General features: G+C 41.3%; 1 protein-coding gene across 2 annotated transcripts in view; it reads right to left on the bottom strand.

Moving 5' to 3' along the window:
• Window positions 1-17784, bottom strand: part of LOC109969361 (ephrin type-A receptor 3-like) — a 91564-nt gene that overhangs the window by 14076 nt on the left and 59704 nt on the right. For both annotated transcript variants that reach the window (XM_020616190.1, XM_020616191.1), the window contains exons 11-13: window positions 8290-8357; window positions 7281-7406; window positions 6675-6860 (exon numbers count right to left, since the gene is read on the bottom strand). In XM_020616190.1, the coding sequence (XP_020471846.1) occupies window positions 6675-6860; window positions 7281-7406; window positions 8290-8357 (380 nt within the window). The remainder of the gene's footprint in view (window positions 1-6674; window positions 6861-7280; window positions 7407-8289; window positions 8358-17784) is intronic.

Raw genomic sequence — 17784 nt, 5'->3', positions numbered from 1 at the left:
AGTCTGCTTGTGACATGTTTTGTTAAAGAACGCAGAAATGGCAAAAAGTAAAAAATACAATTTCTCAAACAAAACAAACAAACAAACAAACAAACCATAAAACAACTTTGTGCTCCTTTCCAAGAGATCAGCTCATTCAAACTCTCCACATGTAGCTACTTTAATACATTTATCTACTGTATATACTGTAATGGATCATTCCATTTGATTGTATTTCTTTTTATTAAGGTTATTAGCAACTAGTAATAATACTAGTTTTAATGTACTATATTTATTGCATATGGTAAATACTTTGTTTTATTATGTGCTCTTGATTAAAACATCTTAAGTCTCATTTTGTTAAACTGAAAGGGAGAGAGAAGTTAGAGACATATGAACTGAAAGAAAAGGTTAAAACATTCAAAAACGTGAATGCAAGAGAAATATAAAACCTGTGTAGTGCAAAATGGAATGAAATAAGCAAAAGGGTTCCAAGATAAGGGAGAGGAAAGTTGGCTTGGCTTGGAGTAGATGAGGAAAGAAGGGGATGAGGAGGGAAGGAGAGGCAGAAGAAGGGAGGAGAGAGGGGAGGAAATGAAAAGGTGGGGAGGGGGGGGTTCAGAAGCTTGTCATGGAAAAGCAGGAACAACACCAGAGAGGCCTACAGTGAGATTGTAGGTAAAGACAGCAATACATCACCTTAAATGAATTCACTATCGCACTGCAGAAAACACACACACGCACACACACAAGGACACACGCGCACAAACATAGTTGCCTGGTCTCTGGTGGTGGTGTCTTCTTTGACAGTAACATTAGTCTCAGGGATAAAAGTGAAAGAGAATTGGATTTTCTTCTGCTGGGGGAGAGGACTGCTGCTCACATTTATCTCCACACGGGGCCTGTGCTGTGTGTGGTGTATCGCTCTGTGTGTGTGTGCATGTGTATAAGACGGAGCTGGTTTCAGGGCACGGCACGTGGGCATGAGCAGGAGGCTGACGACTGATTTCAGCTCCGATTGGAGGTGGAGAACATACGAGGGCTGTGTATGTACTGTGTCACGGCAGCAGATTAAATAGTGGATGAGACTGATCCTGTCAAAATACAGACCTGACTTTTCGGAGCCATCTGTCCACCAGGAGATGTGTGTCTGGTATTACTGACACTGTGGGGACCAACACCTATTTACACACATTTTGGGGACTCCACCTTCCTCATGGGGACCAGCATCTGGTTAATCAGTGAATTTTAGGGTAATGATTTGGTCTAAGGTAACGTAGACAGCCATGAAATGGAAGCAACTAGGAGTGTGTGTTTGTATGCACTATGCGTGTGTGCAAGCCCGTGTATGTTACCGCTGAAGGAGAATATTATCTTCAGGACTGTGATGTTAGATGCGGTCAAGTGAGAAACACAATGAAACACATTCATCCTGTTGTGGCAGTGTCGAGGACCATGTGAGCCTGGCAGGTACTCACACACACACAGACACACATTATTACCAGTCATCTGGATGCCTGCCATACAGAATTATCCCTGCAACCCTGAAAGATAACAGAAACCAATAAAACCAACCACATGCACTCACACACTGTACTCGTACATTAGCTCATGCTCCGTTTTTTTTTTTGTCAGGTGCCAGTGAAAATAGAGACACACTCAACAGCACAATGAACCCATCTAATTTCTTGTTGCAGCTTCATCACTTGTCATCCACACTTACAGCAGAATACACACACACACACACACACACACACACACACACACAGAGCTTGTCCTAGAGCTCCTCTGCCAAACATTTACGAGCGGTCCTCAATTTCCTCTTTAAAGTACATAATTAACTAATCACATTCATATTCATTCAAATGTATTGCCTTTCAGTGTCTTCAGAAATAACACAGCTGTTTGCAGGGCTAAAGACACCTCCCAGTGTACGGGTATGTGTGTGTGTGTGTGTGTGCAGAGGAGGTATTGATATTCTGCCAGGTGGAGTGTGATATGGAACGGATTAGAGCAGAGTTTTCACCTTTTTAGAACTCTTCATTAAGTAAAAGTAGAAAGTGTTGCCTCTGCTTTTCCCAGGACAAAGCTATGATCATTCATGCATGTGTGTGAATTAGTAAATTGCTGTGTGTGTGTGTGTGTGTGTGTCTATGAAAGTGATAAGGAGTACTGTAGGTATATACAGCATATCTAGTCAACTGAACTATGAGAGGCTTGTTTGGTCATGAGAAGAGGTTTCTGTGTTGGTGTGAGTGTAAATGAACGTGATAGACCGTATACATCTGGACAATTACATTGTGAGTGGCTACAGTATCTGTGTGTGTGCCAGTGGGCAGCATTATCGCATTATTGAATGAGGCAGCCCAAGGTACAAAGGAGAAAATGAAATAACTGCTATATTGATTAATGTTAAGGGTCTGAACTAAATTATACAATGCTTTTAACACAGGACAGATCTGTGTTCTGGGAAGCGCCATGTGAGTATGTGGAGAAACACAGAGACAGAAACTCAATAACCTTATCTCCTCTCCTCTCTTCACCTCTCCTCCCCCCTCGCTTTCTCATCTTCTCTCATTTCCTCACGTTTGTCTCCCCATCATCTCTCCTCTCATCTATCCACCCCTCTTTTCCTGAAATCTCTTCGCACCCCCCCGTCCTCCACCTTGTTCTCAAGTCCCATCTTATGTCATTTCCTCACTCCTATATCCTATCCTATCTCTTCCATTCACTTCTCCTTTCCTCCCTCTGCCTATTATCACATTTTCTTCTACGTACTACTTCCTCATTTGTTGCTGCAGGCCAATCTCCAGATCTGCATACATATTCAAAAATGTGAATAATTTCAAACACTCTGAAACACTTATTGTTCAGTGCACAAAGAAACACAGTTAAAACTAATCACTGGTTTCTTCAAATAGAAGATGGGTGGAGAAGAAAGCTCGCGTGCAGTTTTGTCAATTTTAGCAGCACCGTTGTAGAGTAGTTTTTAAATGTGTGTGTGTGTGTGTGTGTGTGTGTGTGTGTGTTTGTGTGTTTGTGTGTGTGTGTGTGTGTGGCTCCGGGCACATGTGATGTGGGCAGATGAGATGGAGCTTGGTAATTGAGGGTTTTCCAAATGAGCCGATTGTTGCAGCGATTGTAAAACACATAAAGGATGGATTGTTAAAATGAGGGATGGGGGAGATGAAGGGAAGATAAGGAGATGGGGGAGTGGGAAGGAATGGGGGGGCAGATTGCTGCTTTTTTTCTGATGTGCAGACAGACAGACAGAGAGAGCTGGGGGTTTTTCCTCCATTTCTGCATGTGGTGCTCTAATTATCATGACAATAGCAACAATCAGGTGACAGACAGCAGGGTAGGTTATTAGAGTGGCACATGGAAGGAGCTGAAGTCTTATGAAGTTTTAAGCAGTGAAAACACACACACACATGGAAAGTAATAAAACAGGAAAACAAGCACTCATGCACATACCCCAGTGCAAAATGCAGTTGTGCAAAATTATAATTAATACCACTACAACCATTAATACTACTGTACAACATCTGCCATCATCACTACCTCATACTACAAGGTTGTATTATTCCTCCTATCAAGTCCAAGTTGGGGCAAGACATTATCACTCTCTGATTGTGTAATTTGACACAATGACCATCTTACATATTAGACAATAATATTGTGTAGTAAGGAGCCAGCATGACGCTCACTAATTGACACATTAAAATGTGTTTGTTTAGTTTATACAAAGAGCAAAGAGTAAAGACAACAACCTGTGGCTATGTGGGGATTATGTGTCCAGTAATTTCTTGGAGTCCTGGAAATGTTATTATCTTTGGACAGAGCTGGGCTAGTGGTTTTCCTCTGTTCCCAGTTTTTATGCTAAGTTAAGCTAAGCTAAATGCCTCTTTGTTCCAACTTCATAGACAGAGTGTCATAGGGACAACATATTTTTTTATGCAAACCCGGAAGTTAGTACAACCCTGGTTCCCTCAACAAAAGGCCAATGGGATTTTTTCCATATGCTTTTGGATTATTGCAGGAAATAAGCTCTGTGGCAAACAAAAGTTTATAACAGGTACACATTTTGTTTAGCAAGATAATCTTCACAGGTGAACACCAGTTTTATGATTTTTGAAGTCCAAATACAATCGCCGGGCATAAAAAAAAACTATTGTTAGTCTAGAAAGGAACTATAGTTTGCAAGTGTGCAAGTTTAAAAATAACGGGGCTGTAAAGGTGGAGTAGAAAGGAGACGAGTGTCCATATTTGGTTTGATGATGTAAAATCCCGGACAGCCTATATAGTTTCATTTAGCCACTTGCATTAAAAGCATTAAAAATCACGAGCGGGGTATTTACTGGTGTAATTCATGTGAAAATATGAAAATGTATTGACCTTGTGTTAACCCCAGACCCAATTTCAGGTGTCTAAACAAAAACCCATTCAAAAAACCCACTGACTTCAGAGCGAGGGAACTGGAATTGCAAAACTGCTAACTTTGTTCCCATTACTATGGTACTCTATTACAATGATCCTGCTATAGCTTTATTAGCTACTCCTGCCATTATTATCATTGTTACTTCTGCTGTACTTCTGCCATTACTGACACCTCGACTAGTCCTACCACAGCAAAACAGCAATTACTCCTAAAACTACTTCAAGCAGTACTACTCCTACTACTGCTACTGCTTATACCTGCACAAATCACTCCAACACACCTGGGCCCAGAGCAGTTTGGGTCAGTCTGCCTGATTAGACTGAGGGTGGTGTGAGGGAACCAGCTGGTGCCAGAGAAAAAGGCCTGAAGGAATTATTGACCCATCTCAACTCTCACCCCCTGACTCGCACATACACACCCTGGGCTATGACCTGTGAAATTACTGCCCTGCTAGTGAGATTTGTTTCTGAGGGGCTCTATCAGCTTCTCAATGTGCCGTGAAGACAGGTGAGGAGAGACACGTGTGTAAAAGCAGACAGATGCTCATTACATGCACATAGCAAAATAAAACAACACACAAATATATTATGTACACAAACATATATGTATACAACACAGAAAAAGCACCTTATTGCTTGTCAAGCTGCCCTTCTGCTATTTAGTTGTTTTCACTATTGTCATTTTTAGGATTTGCGGGTACTTCTTTAATTTATTCAGATTTTTAAAAATCAGAATAGTGAGTGTTACAGAAAGCACAGTGCCATAATTGTGCCTGTAAGAAGGAAAAAAAAGCATTTGATTTGGTTTGTTGCTGTAGTTCTTCTAAAAACAGCCTCGATTTTTCTAACCAAAGGTCACAGTTATTACATATCAAACATTATTTAGGCAGAAAGAGACAGCACAAGAGGAAATGAATAAGAAATGCAGTGGAGTTTCATTTGTAATATGCATGCAACTGAATATTCATGAGGCTAAAAAACACATCCAATTAACTTTATGAATTATTAATATTCATGATAAAAGCCTATGCATATGCATTTGCTCTTTTGTTGTTGGCCTAAGTGCCACTGAGCGCCAAAGTGTGATGGACTGAGGATTTGCGTGTGTGTTATGTGTGATAGAGGGAGAAGGGGGGGGGGGAAGCAGAGGTTAATTTATCTGCCTGCATTACAGTTCTTTTTTTGTACCCTCTCTCTCCTTCCTCTTGCCTGTCTGCAGAACTCTCACAAGCAGAAAAAGATGTCAGATCAGAAGAGAAACCAAGCAGTGACACTGAGGAGCGTGAATTGAATGGGATAGGGAAGAAGAGTCTGAGAGTACGTCCACACTAATCCAGCTAATATTAAAACACAGCTTATCTCACCTACATGAGCACACACACACTTGCTCTAATTGTTTAACATAATCATATGAAGTAAAGAAGTGTCTGTTTGAGAGACCAACCGTTTACACACTTGAACTCCAGACTAAGTCTGCAGAAAAAGGCCTGGAAATGTCCAGAGTTGCCCTTTCAAACATGTAGCATACAACAGGAGGTAGCCCATGCTCTCACCTACTGCAATTGGTTTATGCACAGGGGGCACGCCCAGGTACAGTGCGCAGGAGGCGGGACATGACATGGTCTTGTAGCCAGTTTGTAATTTAGTCATAAACAACTGAGTCTCTTGCCATACTTTACATTTGTCTGACAGTTGTGGCTCTTAACAACAGAAGTTCCTGAATCACATCATGTCCGCAGTTAGATATTTTCATTGGCGTCACTGTAAATGACCATTTTTCTTCACCACTGGATGTTTGCATTGTTCCAGTTTCATGCTGATCATGTGACAGAACATCATCAACATTCACCCTAGCTCTGTGTGAATACTCCGGATGGTACGACGTCTCATATGGGCTCACTCCAGCCTACTCGGACTCACTCCACTTAATGTCTGGGTCGACTGACTCAGACATTTACATTCTCACATACAGCTCCCCTGGGTAATGTTTAGAGAATTTCAGGGTTCCCCTGCATGTCTGTGCAGCTCACATGCACCTGCCACACGTCACCAATGTATTACCATGGTAATGGAGCTTTTATCTCATCCAGGGTCAGCACCATCAGCTCCGCTGTGTCCCATGCAGGTATGTGACAGACACACACACACACACACACTCACTACAGTACACATACAGAAAAAGAAACATTATTATTATTATTACACAACCAAACACTTCACCCACCCACACGCGAGAAGAGTTTTTATTCATCACTCACATTTGGTGACGACACCCTCCAGCCTGATGATGTTCGGGTGGTCAAACTGTCCCATGATGGAGGCCTCAGACAGGAAGTCCCTCCTCTGTTTGTCAGAGTAGCCCGCCTTCAGACTCTTGATGGCCACGTAGATCTCCCTCTTTCCTTGCACACGCAGCCGACCACTGCACACCTCCCCGAATTCTCCTACACACACACACACACACACACACACACAAAGGATTAATCAAACTATGAAACTTTCTGGCAAAAAATAAGAGCTTGTACCAAAAAATATCTGAGTACTCATCAGAATTTTTGGGAGTTTTCTAGTATATTATATTGAATATATAATTGGCATCCAGAATTTTGGTGCTACTTAGATGTTTTAGTTTAATTTGCAAAAATAAGGAAAAAAAAGCCCATGCATGCAAATATCAGAATTAGAATCTGAATCAGAATCTGCTTTATTGGCCAGGTGTGTCGGACACATGAGGAATTTGACTCTGGTACATTGGCTCTCAAAGTACCAGTCAAATATGAGTCAAAGGAATCCCTACATTTTAATTCATTACATTTGAATGCTTGTTTGACTGTTTAATTAGTGTCTACCCCAGTTTTACTCACCGGCTCCAATGACTCTCTCTATGCGGATATTGGAAGCATCAATCTCTTTGGCAAAGTCTCTGACAGCCTGGTTGGGGTCTTCGTAGGTGTGAGGATGGATGTAGGTCCTGCTCCCTGGAAGCTTGACTTCAAGAGTGGAAAATTGGGCAAGTGGGGAGAGAAAGATAAATGCACATATACTCAGTTTTTACCAGGTACTGTATATGGTTGGACAGTTTTTTTCTAAAAGGTTAGTAGATTTAATAAGATGTTGGTCTCCATAAAGGAAAAGTTTTTTCCCTCGGCGTACTCGGACTTTTGCGTGATGTGAGTGCACATGGGTACTTGAGTGTGGATGCTCTGTTTGAGTGACATTAAAAATTATTACATAATGAAACACATAACTAGTTTGTTAGCAATGGTGTTAAAATTATTCATAATTTTAACAGGAACCCATAAGGTGCTTCACTCTGCCAGCAAACATTTGCAAGAAAGTATGAAACAATGTGGTTTCCTCAGCTGACAAAGTTAGACTTTTACTCTGTCCTGTACAGGCTGCTCCTACTGTTTAGGTTCTTGTGATACATTTGACGTTATGCAAACAACGTAGGAGCATTGTATGTGAATAAATAAACAGTACTTTTCAGGGTGTTGCTGAGTGTTTGACTGAGTTCCTGTTGATGAAATATTCCACCTTCTGTCAGTTGTTTATTGCCATAAAAAACAGGCAGCAATCTGAGTCACTGCCGGTGGGTGTGAAGTTTGGTTTAAAGACAGATTACGTGTGTGTGTGTGTGTGTGTGTGTGTGTGTGTGTGTGTGTGTGCGTGCGTGTGCTTGCATAAACATGCATTTAAAAATAAATCACTGTATTTGGAAAACAAAACAAAAACAAAATGTGTATCCATCATGATTCTAGCATATGATAAGGAAACGACACATTCCAGGTTTTGATTGCAACAAAAGACATTGTTTATCTATGTGGATGTGTACTGTTGTTTTTATTTGGGGGTGTGTGTGTTTGTCTTTACCTCTTCTATGCTGAAACTGCATCTTCTCTTCATCTGGGTCTTGTTTGGCTTTGATATATCCACAGTGTCTAGAAAGAGTTGCAGAGCTGCATTACAGCCCTGTATATTAACCCATATATACTATGTCAATACAGTATTGTAGCCCATCTGTGGAAGATCACATACTCTTGAGTGTGTACATGCAATTTCACACATACTATACTGTACCTTTGCTATAATAAATCTATGATATTTCCAGGAAAACCCCAAGCGACACTGCACCATGTGTGTGTGTGTGTGTATGTGTGTGTGAAGAACTAGATATTTTCTCTTGTCTCTACACACCCAAGTCTTTGTATAGGACAAGCCTGGAGGAAAAACACACACTATTCCTCTTTTCCTCTGTGTCTACCTGTCACGTTCAGACTTCCTCCTAAGCTGTGATGCCTGAGGTTGAGTGAATGAGTGTGCATGTGTGTCACAGATGTCCCTATAGAGGCAGATCTATGCATTGTATAGCATTCGTCTCTTTATCCATCTATGGACCCTTCTGGCCATTAACCGTCACATCTATGCCCTTTTCAAACCCCCTGCCCACACATGCACATACCCTGCTGCGTAGGTCGGTTGAGCGATCAAGACAAAGTATTGACAAATTGATCAAATCATTCCTGTTGTCCAGCTGTGAGGAAGTGTTAAACTTAGTCTGTTTTACAGACCTCACAGGGGACACTGCTAGTGTGTGTGTCTGTGTGTGTCATATGTCTGCATCAGTGCATTTTTCTTTCTACTTTTTCAATCAGCCATAACTGTCAGTGAGAATTACTGCTCTTTTAAATTCAGCACAAAAATGTAGGCCAAAAAACATAAAATGTAAAAGCAGTTTCAGTTTCCATCATAATCACATAATGAGGTACTAAACTCAACATATATGTATTCTCCTCATTTCTCTTCTCCTCCACTGTTGCTGTACAGGTAAATCAGCGACCAGTCAGTGTGTCTGTCCATCATGAAGATAAATTGATCTGGGCTTAGAGTCAAGGGTAACTGGAATGTGCAGCACAGTCAGGATGTGATTTAAGGAAGCAGTAGCAAGGAGAACAGAAGAGCAAAGGAGACTGAAAGAAAGATTTAATAAAGATTTAATAATGAAAACTGAGAGGAGAAATGAGATAAAGACAAAAAGGACAGAAATAATAAACGAGAGGAATACTGAGTACAGGAGAAACAGAGTAATGTTATGACTAATAATGAGAAACACACACAGGCATCAGGAATGGAGAAAGGTGGGGTCTCAGTAGGCTCAGTAAATGTCAGTCACTTGGTGTTTAATCCTTGTGTTGATTTTACATAGCTGAATGCATGGTATAACCCAGACATCAATAGTGTATCTTGGGAATACACACACACACACACACGCACGAGGGTAGAGGCCGGTTGCTGACATTTGGGGGAAAACAAGGAAAGAGGGGAGGAATAATGTTCTTATAAAAGGGGAGTTGGGCTCCACAGCTGGGCATAAGCCAATTGAACACCAGGGGACTATCATTATCCCCTTGACACACACTCACACATATAAAGCACCTTGGGCCATGTGTGTAGAACATATGGGGAACGGGGACATGGGTCACACCTCTGCTCCGAGTGTGATAATCCCATGAGCCTCCACCCCCTACTACATTCACACACACAGACACACACACACAGACACACCTACATGTGTGCATGTTCTGCAAAACACCCGGACCTCCGCTTAAAACACTTCACTATCACTGCTGGATGTGTATCTTTGTTTGTGTCTGTTGCTCCATGGGTGGGTGGCTGCATGTGTGTGTGTGTGTGTGTGTGTGTCTGATGGGAAATGAACACATTTCCATAGTAATTAAAGAGCAACTCATTTCTCCTCTCCAGTTAGAAATGTCATGAATCATTAGCATTGCAGTCTTAAACATGGCACAAAACCTGACATGGCTGTGGCTTTTGTTTCCCCCAACAGCTGTCTGTGTGTGTCTGAACTGGGTTTTATTGAATACCCTAAACTACTGGAAGTGCAGCTGACTTGTACTTCATCTATTAAAGACTCAGCAGGACAGTGAATGTGAAGGCCATTTTCTGATGCCACAGGTATTTATTTTTAAGAACTCAGGTTTTTGTTGAGTTTTCACATTTAAAACTGAAAGATGTGGCAGTAATTAAAAAAAAGCAGAACAGAACAAATTGTTGTGTGAGGGTAATCAAATGTATGTATGCATTAGTCTCCACTTTACAGAAATTTCTGTTAAAAATAATGTCTGTCAAAGGTTGGTGTTTGGTGAAAAGTAATGCTGAGCAGATTCCTTTTTTGTTCGTTTAAGAAGGACGTATTTATATTGAAATTATCTACAAACCTTTCATTAAAATGCATAAAATGCAGGCTGGACCTATTTGAGAAATCTTCACTGTCCCTATCATATTCATTTTGGCCATCAAAAACATGATTATTGTTTTTATGGCTATGTTAAAGCAGCTGCATTGTTAAGGTGCAGGAAAAGAGCATCAAGAATGATCTATCCAACTTAAGTCAAGGCAGATGACAGGTCCTGCTCAGAAAAATACAATTAGAATTGCACCTCAACTGTGTAAATTTGGTGTAGAATATCGAGTGATATGTGTGAAAGCTCTGCAACAGCTACTGTGGACCCTGTAGTGAGAATGTTCAGCACTTGTGGTTAAGTATTCAAAAAGTCGATGCTGATTTGAAGATGGGATGGATTTTTCAACAAATAATAATCCAAAAGCGCGGTAGCTTCAGCCTAACATCAGATGATTGACATTTCTGTTTGCATGTTCTCACTGTGCCTGCTTGGGTTCTCTCCGGGTACCCCAGCTTCCTCCCACAGTCCAAAGACATGCAGTTTAGGGTGACTGGCGATTCAAAATTGCCCGTAGGAGTGAATGTGGGCTTGTGTGGTTGTCTGTCTCTAAGTGTCAGCCCTGTGATAGACTGGAAACCTGTCCAGGGTGTACCCCACCTCTCACCCAATGCCAGCTGGGATTGGCTCCAGCCCCATGTCACTCTTCTTAGATAAGCAGTATAGATCATGGATGGATGGATAGCTGGAAACTCTAGTCTGTGGTTCACATTCCTGTCTTTAACAATGGGAATTAGCAGTATGTCAATTTATGTTGTAGGAGAAAAGATTGTGGCCAAGGCATATCCCATAACAACTTTTGCAATAGTACTTTCGTTTGTTGATATAGTTATAGTCGCCACATAACCCAGATGAGTGTGCTAGTTGTCAGCTACTGAATTGGATGTCACAAGCAGTTACAGAATGAACATTCAGAGGCTCTTGAGTGGAGATGTTCTCCTGCGTTTCCATTAGCTGCTTCTTTAATCTCCTGTACAACTGTACTGTACTCTGCTGGCTCACACTGCTGTATATTCATGCAGATTTAAAAGTACGCACACCTGCACTAATTACGCAAAACACACACACATTAATAGAGGACAATATCAGTATCACACCCGGGTTCTCACCTTTCTCTCCGTTTCTCTCTCTGTTCCACTTCACTGAGGACAACAGGCTATCCCTGTCCTCCAAAGCCACACATTCCACATTTGCATATCAATTTACTTTTTAATATAATACTCTGTCACTCGAGACCCAGTTCTCATTCTGCTAGCAAGCTTCCACCTTCACAGAAGTCCATCCATATATTATCATCAACCTAGCCACTCCCCCATTTCCATCGTCCTCTCCGTTTCCGCTTTTTATCTCTCGGGTGTTATTTTCTTTCTTAATTCTTTTTTTAAGTGAAAACATTCCCTCGTCTAGTAACCCATTTATTCTCTTTTCTTCCTCCTTTTTCCATCCATTTATCCATCCCCCTGTCCCTCCGCAGTCTTTTTCTTTATGCTGTTTTATGGTACAAAGAGTGGGCAGTAGGAAAGAGAAATAAAGAAGGAGGAGGGAAGGGAAATGGAAAGAGAGAGTGCTGACAGGCAGACTGCACGATGGGGGTCCAAGCCTGCATACCAACTAACGAGCAATCAGATGGAGGGGAAGAGCGAGGAGAGAAGAGGAGGCAGCCATAGGAAGGGATGTGGACAGAAGCAGGGGTTGGGGAAGTGTTTGGGCTGAAACCAAAGGAGATGAAGATGCAGAGGAGGAAGGAGTGTTACAGCAAACAGAAGTTGCGTGAGTAAGGAGACAAGCAACAACGAGGAGATGTAAAAGTTTCACATTAGGGGTGATTGAAAACAGGATGGATGGCAATGTCGAATTCTGGCTCTGTGGGTGTATAATATGAAGAAGGACAGTGCAACAACAAAGCACAGCACTGTCAGCACACAGCTCACCCTAAAGGAGAGTAGGAGCAAGATCAAGAGACTTGATGGACAGATTAAGAGCAGGTCTCAAAGAGAAGAGTGTCATTCAACAGTGTGACTGCAGGATGTGGGCGGGAAAAACAATGGCATCCACAAGGCCCTGACTAATGTAGCAGTAAACTGGCAAAGATAAAGGCAGTCAGTGAGGAAGCAATTCAAATTATACCTTTGATTACTCCTTCTCTGCTATATTTGCTCATTTTTACTTGCTTGTTCTTCATCCAATTGAGCCAAAGCTGGATTCTATCCCAGTGCACATTGCCCAGAAAACAAGGAAATGCCTTGGGCAGGTTGCCAGTGCACATCACAAGACTAACACAACATAGATCAGCACACTCAAATAGACAGTTTGGAGTACTGAGTTCACGTGACACTGGGAAGAAATCAGTGCACACAGAGGTGCACTCACATGAATGCAGGGTGAAAAATGAGTTTTCGACATTCATTCAGATGATAGCTTGAACCGCAAATGTTACGCAAATCAGAACTGACAAAATGTACTTAGTCAGGCATCCTCTTTACTGTTTAGATTTCAAGAACATGCATGTCCTTAGCATGTATTTAGCATGATCATGGTCGCTATCTGAGCATGATCATGCTAAATACATTTGTTCTCAAACCATCAGGATGGCGACCTCTCTATGTCCTCTGCCTTATCTAGCACAGTCCTCTCCGATGCATTTCCCTGCACATTTGCATATTTGAATACTTGATATTTCATATACACTAAATATAAATAAAATATAATTACTACTACTGCTAATAATAATAATAATATTATTAATAAGAAGAAGAAGATGATGAAGAAGAAGATGAAAAAGAAGAAGAAGAAGACAAAGAAGAAGAAGACAGCCCAAATACCCAAGTACACACCTGGGCAACATGCACTTTAGCATTTTAATACTTACATACTTATATATACTCATGTTATTTTTATTCTTATCTGCTCATTGCACAGCCTCAGGAGTTTATGCCACCCTATATTTCACTGCAGGCATCGTATGTACATGTGAAAATAAAACCCTTAGCACAGTGACTATACAGCTGCTGGGCAAAATACAGGTGATACAGATGTATTTTCATATGGGACACAGGCCCTAAAGGTTTACATATTGTGTGACAAAGCAGACCCCCTCCTTTCCCTTATGTTGTTAGTGTTATGCCAAGTCTTCACTGATTGGTCTATTAGCCTCAGGCTCAAATTGCTGCTTCCCTTTTCCCTCTCAGTCTGACTCCAGGCTACAGAGAGAGACTATGTCTGCTGCACTGAGTGCAGCTGATTTTCACATCCTCTGATAATTAAAGCCAGTGATTCTACTGTTATTTTAGTTTACCGGGGATCCTGCAGTCTATTATTAGAGTATGACAAGTGCCTGTTATAAATGGGACCACCATATCAGACAACTGCTATTATATTTGCTGGTACACTACCAGTCAGAAGTCTGGGAAAGTGTGCTCAATCCTTTGACTGGTGGTGTATCTTTAAAGCTGTAAGAGCCAGCAGTTCAGAAAAGAGTTATCAGAAATGTCTGGTGGTCTCTATCTGAGCCAGAGGGAAAAGCAAGGTGTGCAAGTGTGAGGCAGAGAAATGAGGGACTGCAAAAACAAAGTGAGATAGAAGAGACATGGGTAAAGAGTAGAAAAGCAGATACAAGGGAAAGTGAAGAAAATTGAGATCAAAGACTGAAAGACTGAACAAAGTGTGGAGAGAACAGGGTAAATATGGGTGGCGGCATAACCTTGAAACAAAGTGGGACATAACTCAGTATAAAAAGACGGATCAAAGGCAAACAAGCTTGTGGACAGTGATGTGTAAGTGGCTGAGACAAAGAGAGAGATAGAGGCTGTTTGTCTTCGTGTAAGTGAATAACCTTGGACTAATGTTAACCTGAGATGTGAGGAGAGCTAATAAAGTGTGTGTAGTTCTGAGCTGCGCGGCATCACCCAGTAGTTGTTTTATATCACTGACTGCCTTTTATAGGATTAGAGGCCCGCTGCTGTCTGGAAGGCGAGAATAAAAATAGATACACTATGATACAAGGCAGAGTCAGAGGGGCTCATTCATACAGAAACATACTTTGTTGTCTTCCTTTCCATCCCTCTGCTTCTTTCCTTTTCATTTTTCACGTTTGAGTTTTCCCTCTCCCCTTTTGTTAAAACGACCTTTTCTTTCCTCGCCTCTCCTTTCTTTCTTTCTTTTCTTGTTCCTTTCCTCCCCTCTTTCATTTCCTGTCTCTCCACATTATTTTCCTACTGCTAATCAGAATAACTAGAGAAATGAAATCAGAAAATCATTAGCTACCCCTCCAGCATGACGCAGTGAAATGACACATCGTGTCCTTTTGCACACACAAAGATAAAGTCACACATATATACGCACACGCACACACACAGGCATCCTGCTGTGAGAATTGAGTTTCATCATTACTCATGATAATGGTGATTCCATTTAATATCAAGCTTTTACTGGGAGGGAAATCAATGGATTAAATTCGCAATAAAAGTTAAGCCTCTTACACGAACCTGAAAAACAAAATGCATTCACTGCTTGGGTGCTAATTCTGTAAACTATGAGGTTTATAAAAGCTGATTGTGGGTAATTAATTAGGAGTCAGAACATCATGAAAAACATACTCTGACAAAAAGTCTGGGTGATGTAACAGAGCGTTAAGGAACACTCTCTCTCTCAGTCTGGCACCAGCTCAGCACTCTGCGACCACAGTGTAAAAAGATTTACTCAGCTCAGGCTAATTATTAGGAAGGGGAAGTGATTAGCTGAAGAGTTATGACTAATAAATCTGTCTATTTTTCATTAACATCCTGTTTAGAAACGTTTCATTTAGCTGCCACTCATTAAAGAGAGCTGTAATAGAAGGAAAGGAAAGGAGGAGGAAAGGAAAAGGAAAGGAAAGGAGCGAGGTGGAGGAGAAGTGGTGAGGTCTGGCGCTGTGCTGTGGTAATTGGTGTAATGTAGCAGAATTTTGAACAACCCAGTGAAAAGGTCAGATAAGGGAGCATGGAAAGAGAAGAGCCAGAGGAGCATGTCATTAAGTGAAGTGTAACTTTATACTCGCTAATAGATCAGTGTGAAACTAATTCCTCTAACCATGTTACTACACCAACACAACCTGATTAGGTCATGACTGTAACATGTGTATTTGTATATGTGTGTGTGTGTGGATCTGACAGATGTATTTAACTGCACTATAATCTTTAAAACCCCAAATTTGTGTGATGTTTGTAGGATGTCTGATCAATCCCAATTCAACATCTGCTCATTTGCATAAAGTCTGTGTAAAACAGTGTGGCACCTGCAGTAACTAGCTTCTATTATTGCACAGTTTGTAAGTGACTTTCGAGGCATTTTGCAGACAAAGCTGTACTGGGCTAGGCTACAGTGTTACAGTGTAGATGTATTCATCAAAAGCACCAGCATCCAAGCAACACATACAAATCTGTCTAATGACATTACAGTACACACACACATCATCATCATCATACCACCTCCACACGCTGGCTTGTTTTGTTTCAGGCTGGTATACACAAAATCTTATGGCTGCCATATCAACATTAGTGCTATTAACACCACCACCCATGGGAAACAGAACGCATTGGGTGATTTCACCAAGCTCCCCCTAAGTACAGTTCAGCAAACATGAGTTTCTCAAGCCCTTTTCAGACATGCACCTGAACCCTGACATTCTCTAGCCATTACCCAGGGGACCTGCATGTGAGTCGACCCGGACGTTAGGTGGACTTTACCCTACTAGTTCCCCAGTGCAAAGTCCTTGTAAAGTCCAAGTGAGCCGGAGTCAGCCTGTATTAGACAGAAGTGTATCGAGTATTCACATGGAGCTAGTGTGCATGTTGATGACATAACCAAACTGAGTATTTCCAGTAAGTGAGAACATGTCTGACACAGACTATCTCCTTCTGTGTGCTACATGTGTGAAAGGACAACCATGGACAAAGTCCGGGCCTGATTCCGTGAACATAGTCTAGTGGTGGTTTCACATTATAAGCTCATAATATTTATATGCTTAAACTGTAAGTTCGGTTCATTTAGATCAGTGTGAACACAAGCAGCAAAGTCCGCTTGAAGAGATAGTTTCAAGCACGATTCACGTTTCTTCAAGCACGGTCCATGGAACATGTGCACTTAACCGTGCTCAAACAAGGAAGTGGGCTGCTATGTGACATCATAGCTCTGTTGGTTAAAACAATAACAAACATGGCTGCCAAAGGATCTCTGTTGAATAACGAAGCAAAATACTTGCTTGAAATTTGGGCTGATGAAAACATACAAAGACAACTGGATACTACACACAAAAACTCTGAGATTTATGAAAGTATTTGTCAGTATTTACATGTGCGTGGGCACATGTGATGATATGAGTGGTTGCAAACCAACTACGTGCATACTGCCACCTATGCTATCGGACTGTGTACATCCTCGAGTGTGCTGGGGCACAGAACTATGTCACTAATGTGAAAGCAGACCTGTGGGGGAAATGGGAGAGGGGAGCAATCGTGCTCAGGCGCGGTACAAAACAATCGTGCCTAATGTGAAACCACTCTAGAGTTCTTTGAGAAAATGGCTTTATTTGTGTTCTTTACTTCAAAACCAAACACTGATTTTTAAAAAGTCTTTCCCACACCAAATCAAGAACAACAAAAATCCTCAGTTTCTGTTAGTGTTTGGCATTTTTAATTTCAATTTTTCACATTTCTGAAATCCAAACACGCAGGCACAAATACAACATTTTTGAGTTGTTTTACACTCAATTAGTCTTCAGTTTCTCACAGTTCTCTGTCTCATACTACCTCTTCACTTTGCTCTCTGTTCTCTCAGCGGAACATTTTCATTAGCACATGCTTCCCCTTATTTCATCCTTCCTCTTGTCTTTTGTGTCATTAAATTTTTAGGAATAACTCAGGGCAGCACAACAGATGCTACAGAGGTAAAAGCGCTTACATGTGAAAACATGCACTTCAACAGGACTTGTTATTATGCTAAGAAGGTAGAGCTGTTACCGCTTTCTATTAGTGAGACGGAAATGTGTGTCTGCTAGAATCAGTCACATTATAATGATGTCTCACTTTCTTTTATGCCTTTCTCTTTTAGCCTTTCAGTCTTTACTATT

The sequence above is a fragment of the Monopterus albus genome, unplaced genomic scaffold, assembly GCF_001952655.1.
Source record: "Monopterus albus unplaced genomic scaffold, M_albus_1.0 scaffold172.1, whole genome shotgun sequence".
NCBI lineage: Eukaryota > Metazoa > Chordata > Actinopteri > Synbranchiformes > Synbranchidae > Monopterus > Monopterus albus.
The sequence above is the reverse complement of the archived record's forward strand: the minus strand, read 5'-3'. Positions and strand labels throughout refer to the sequence as shown.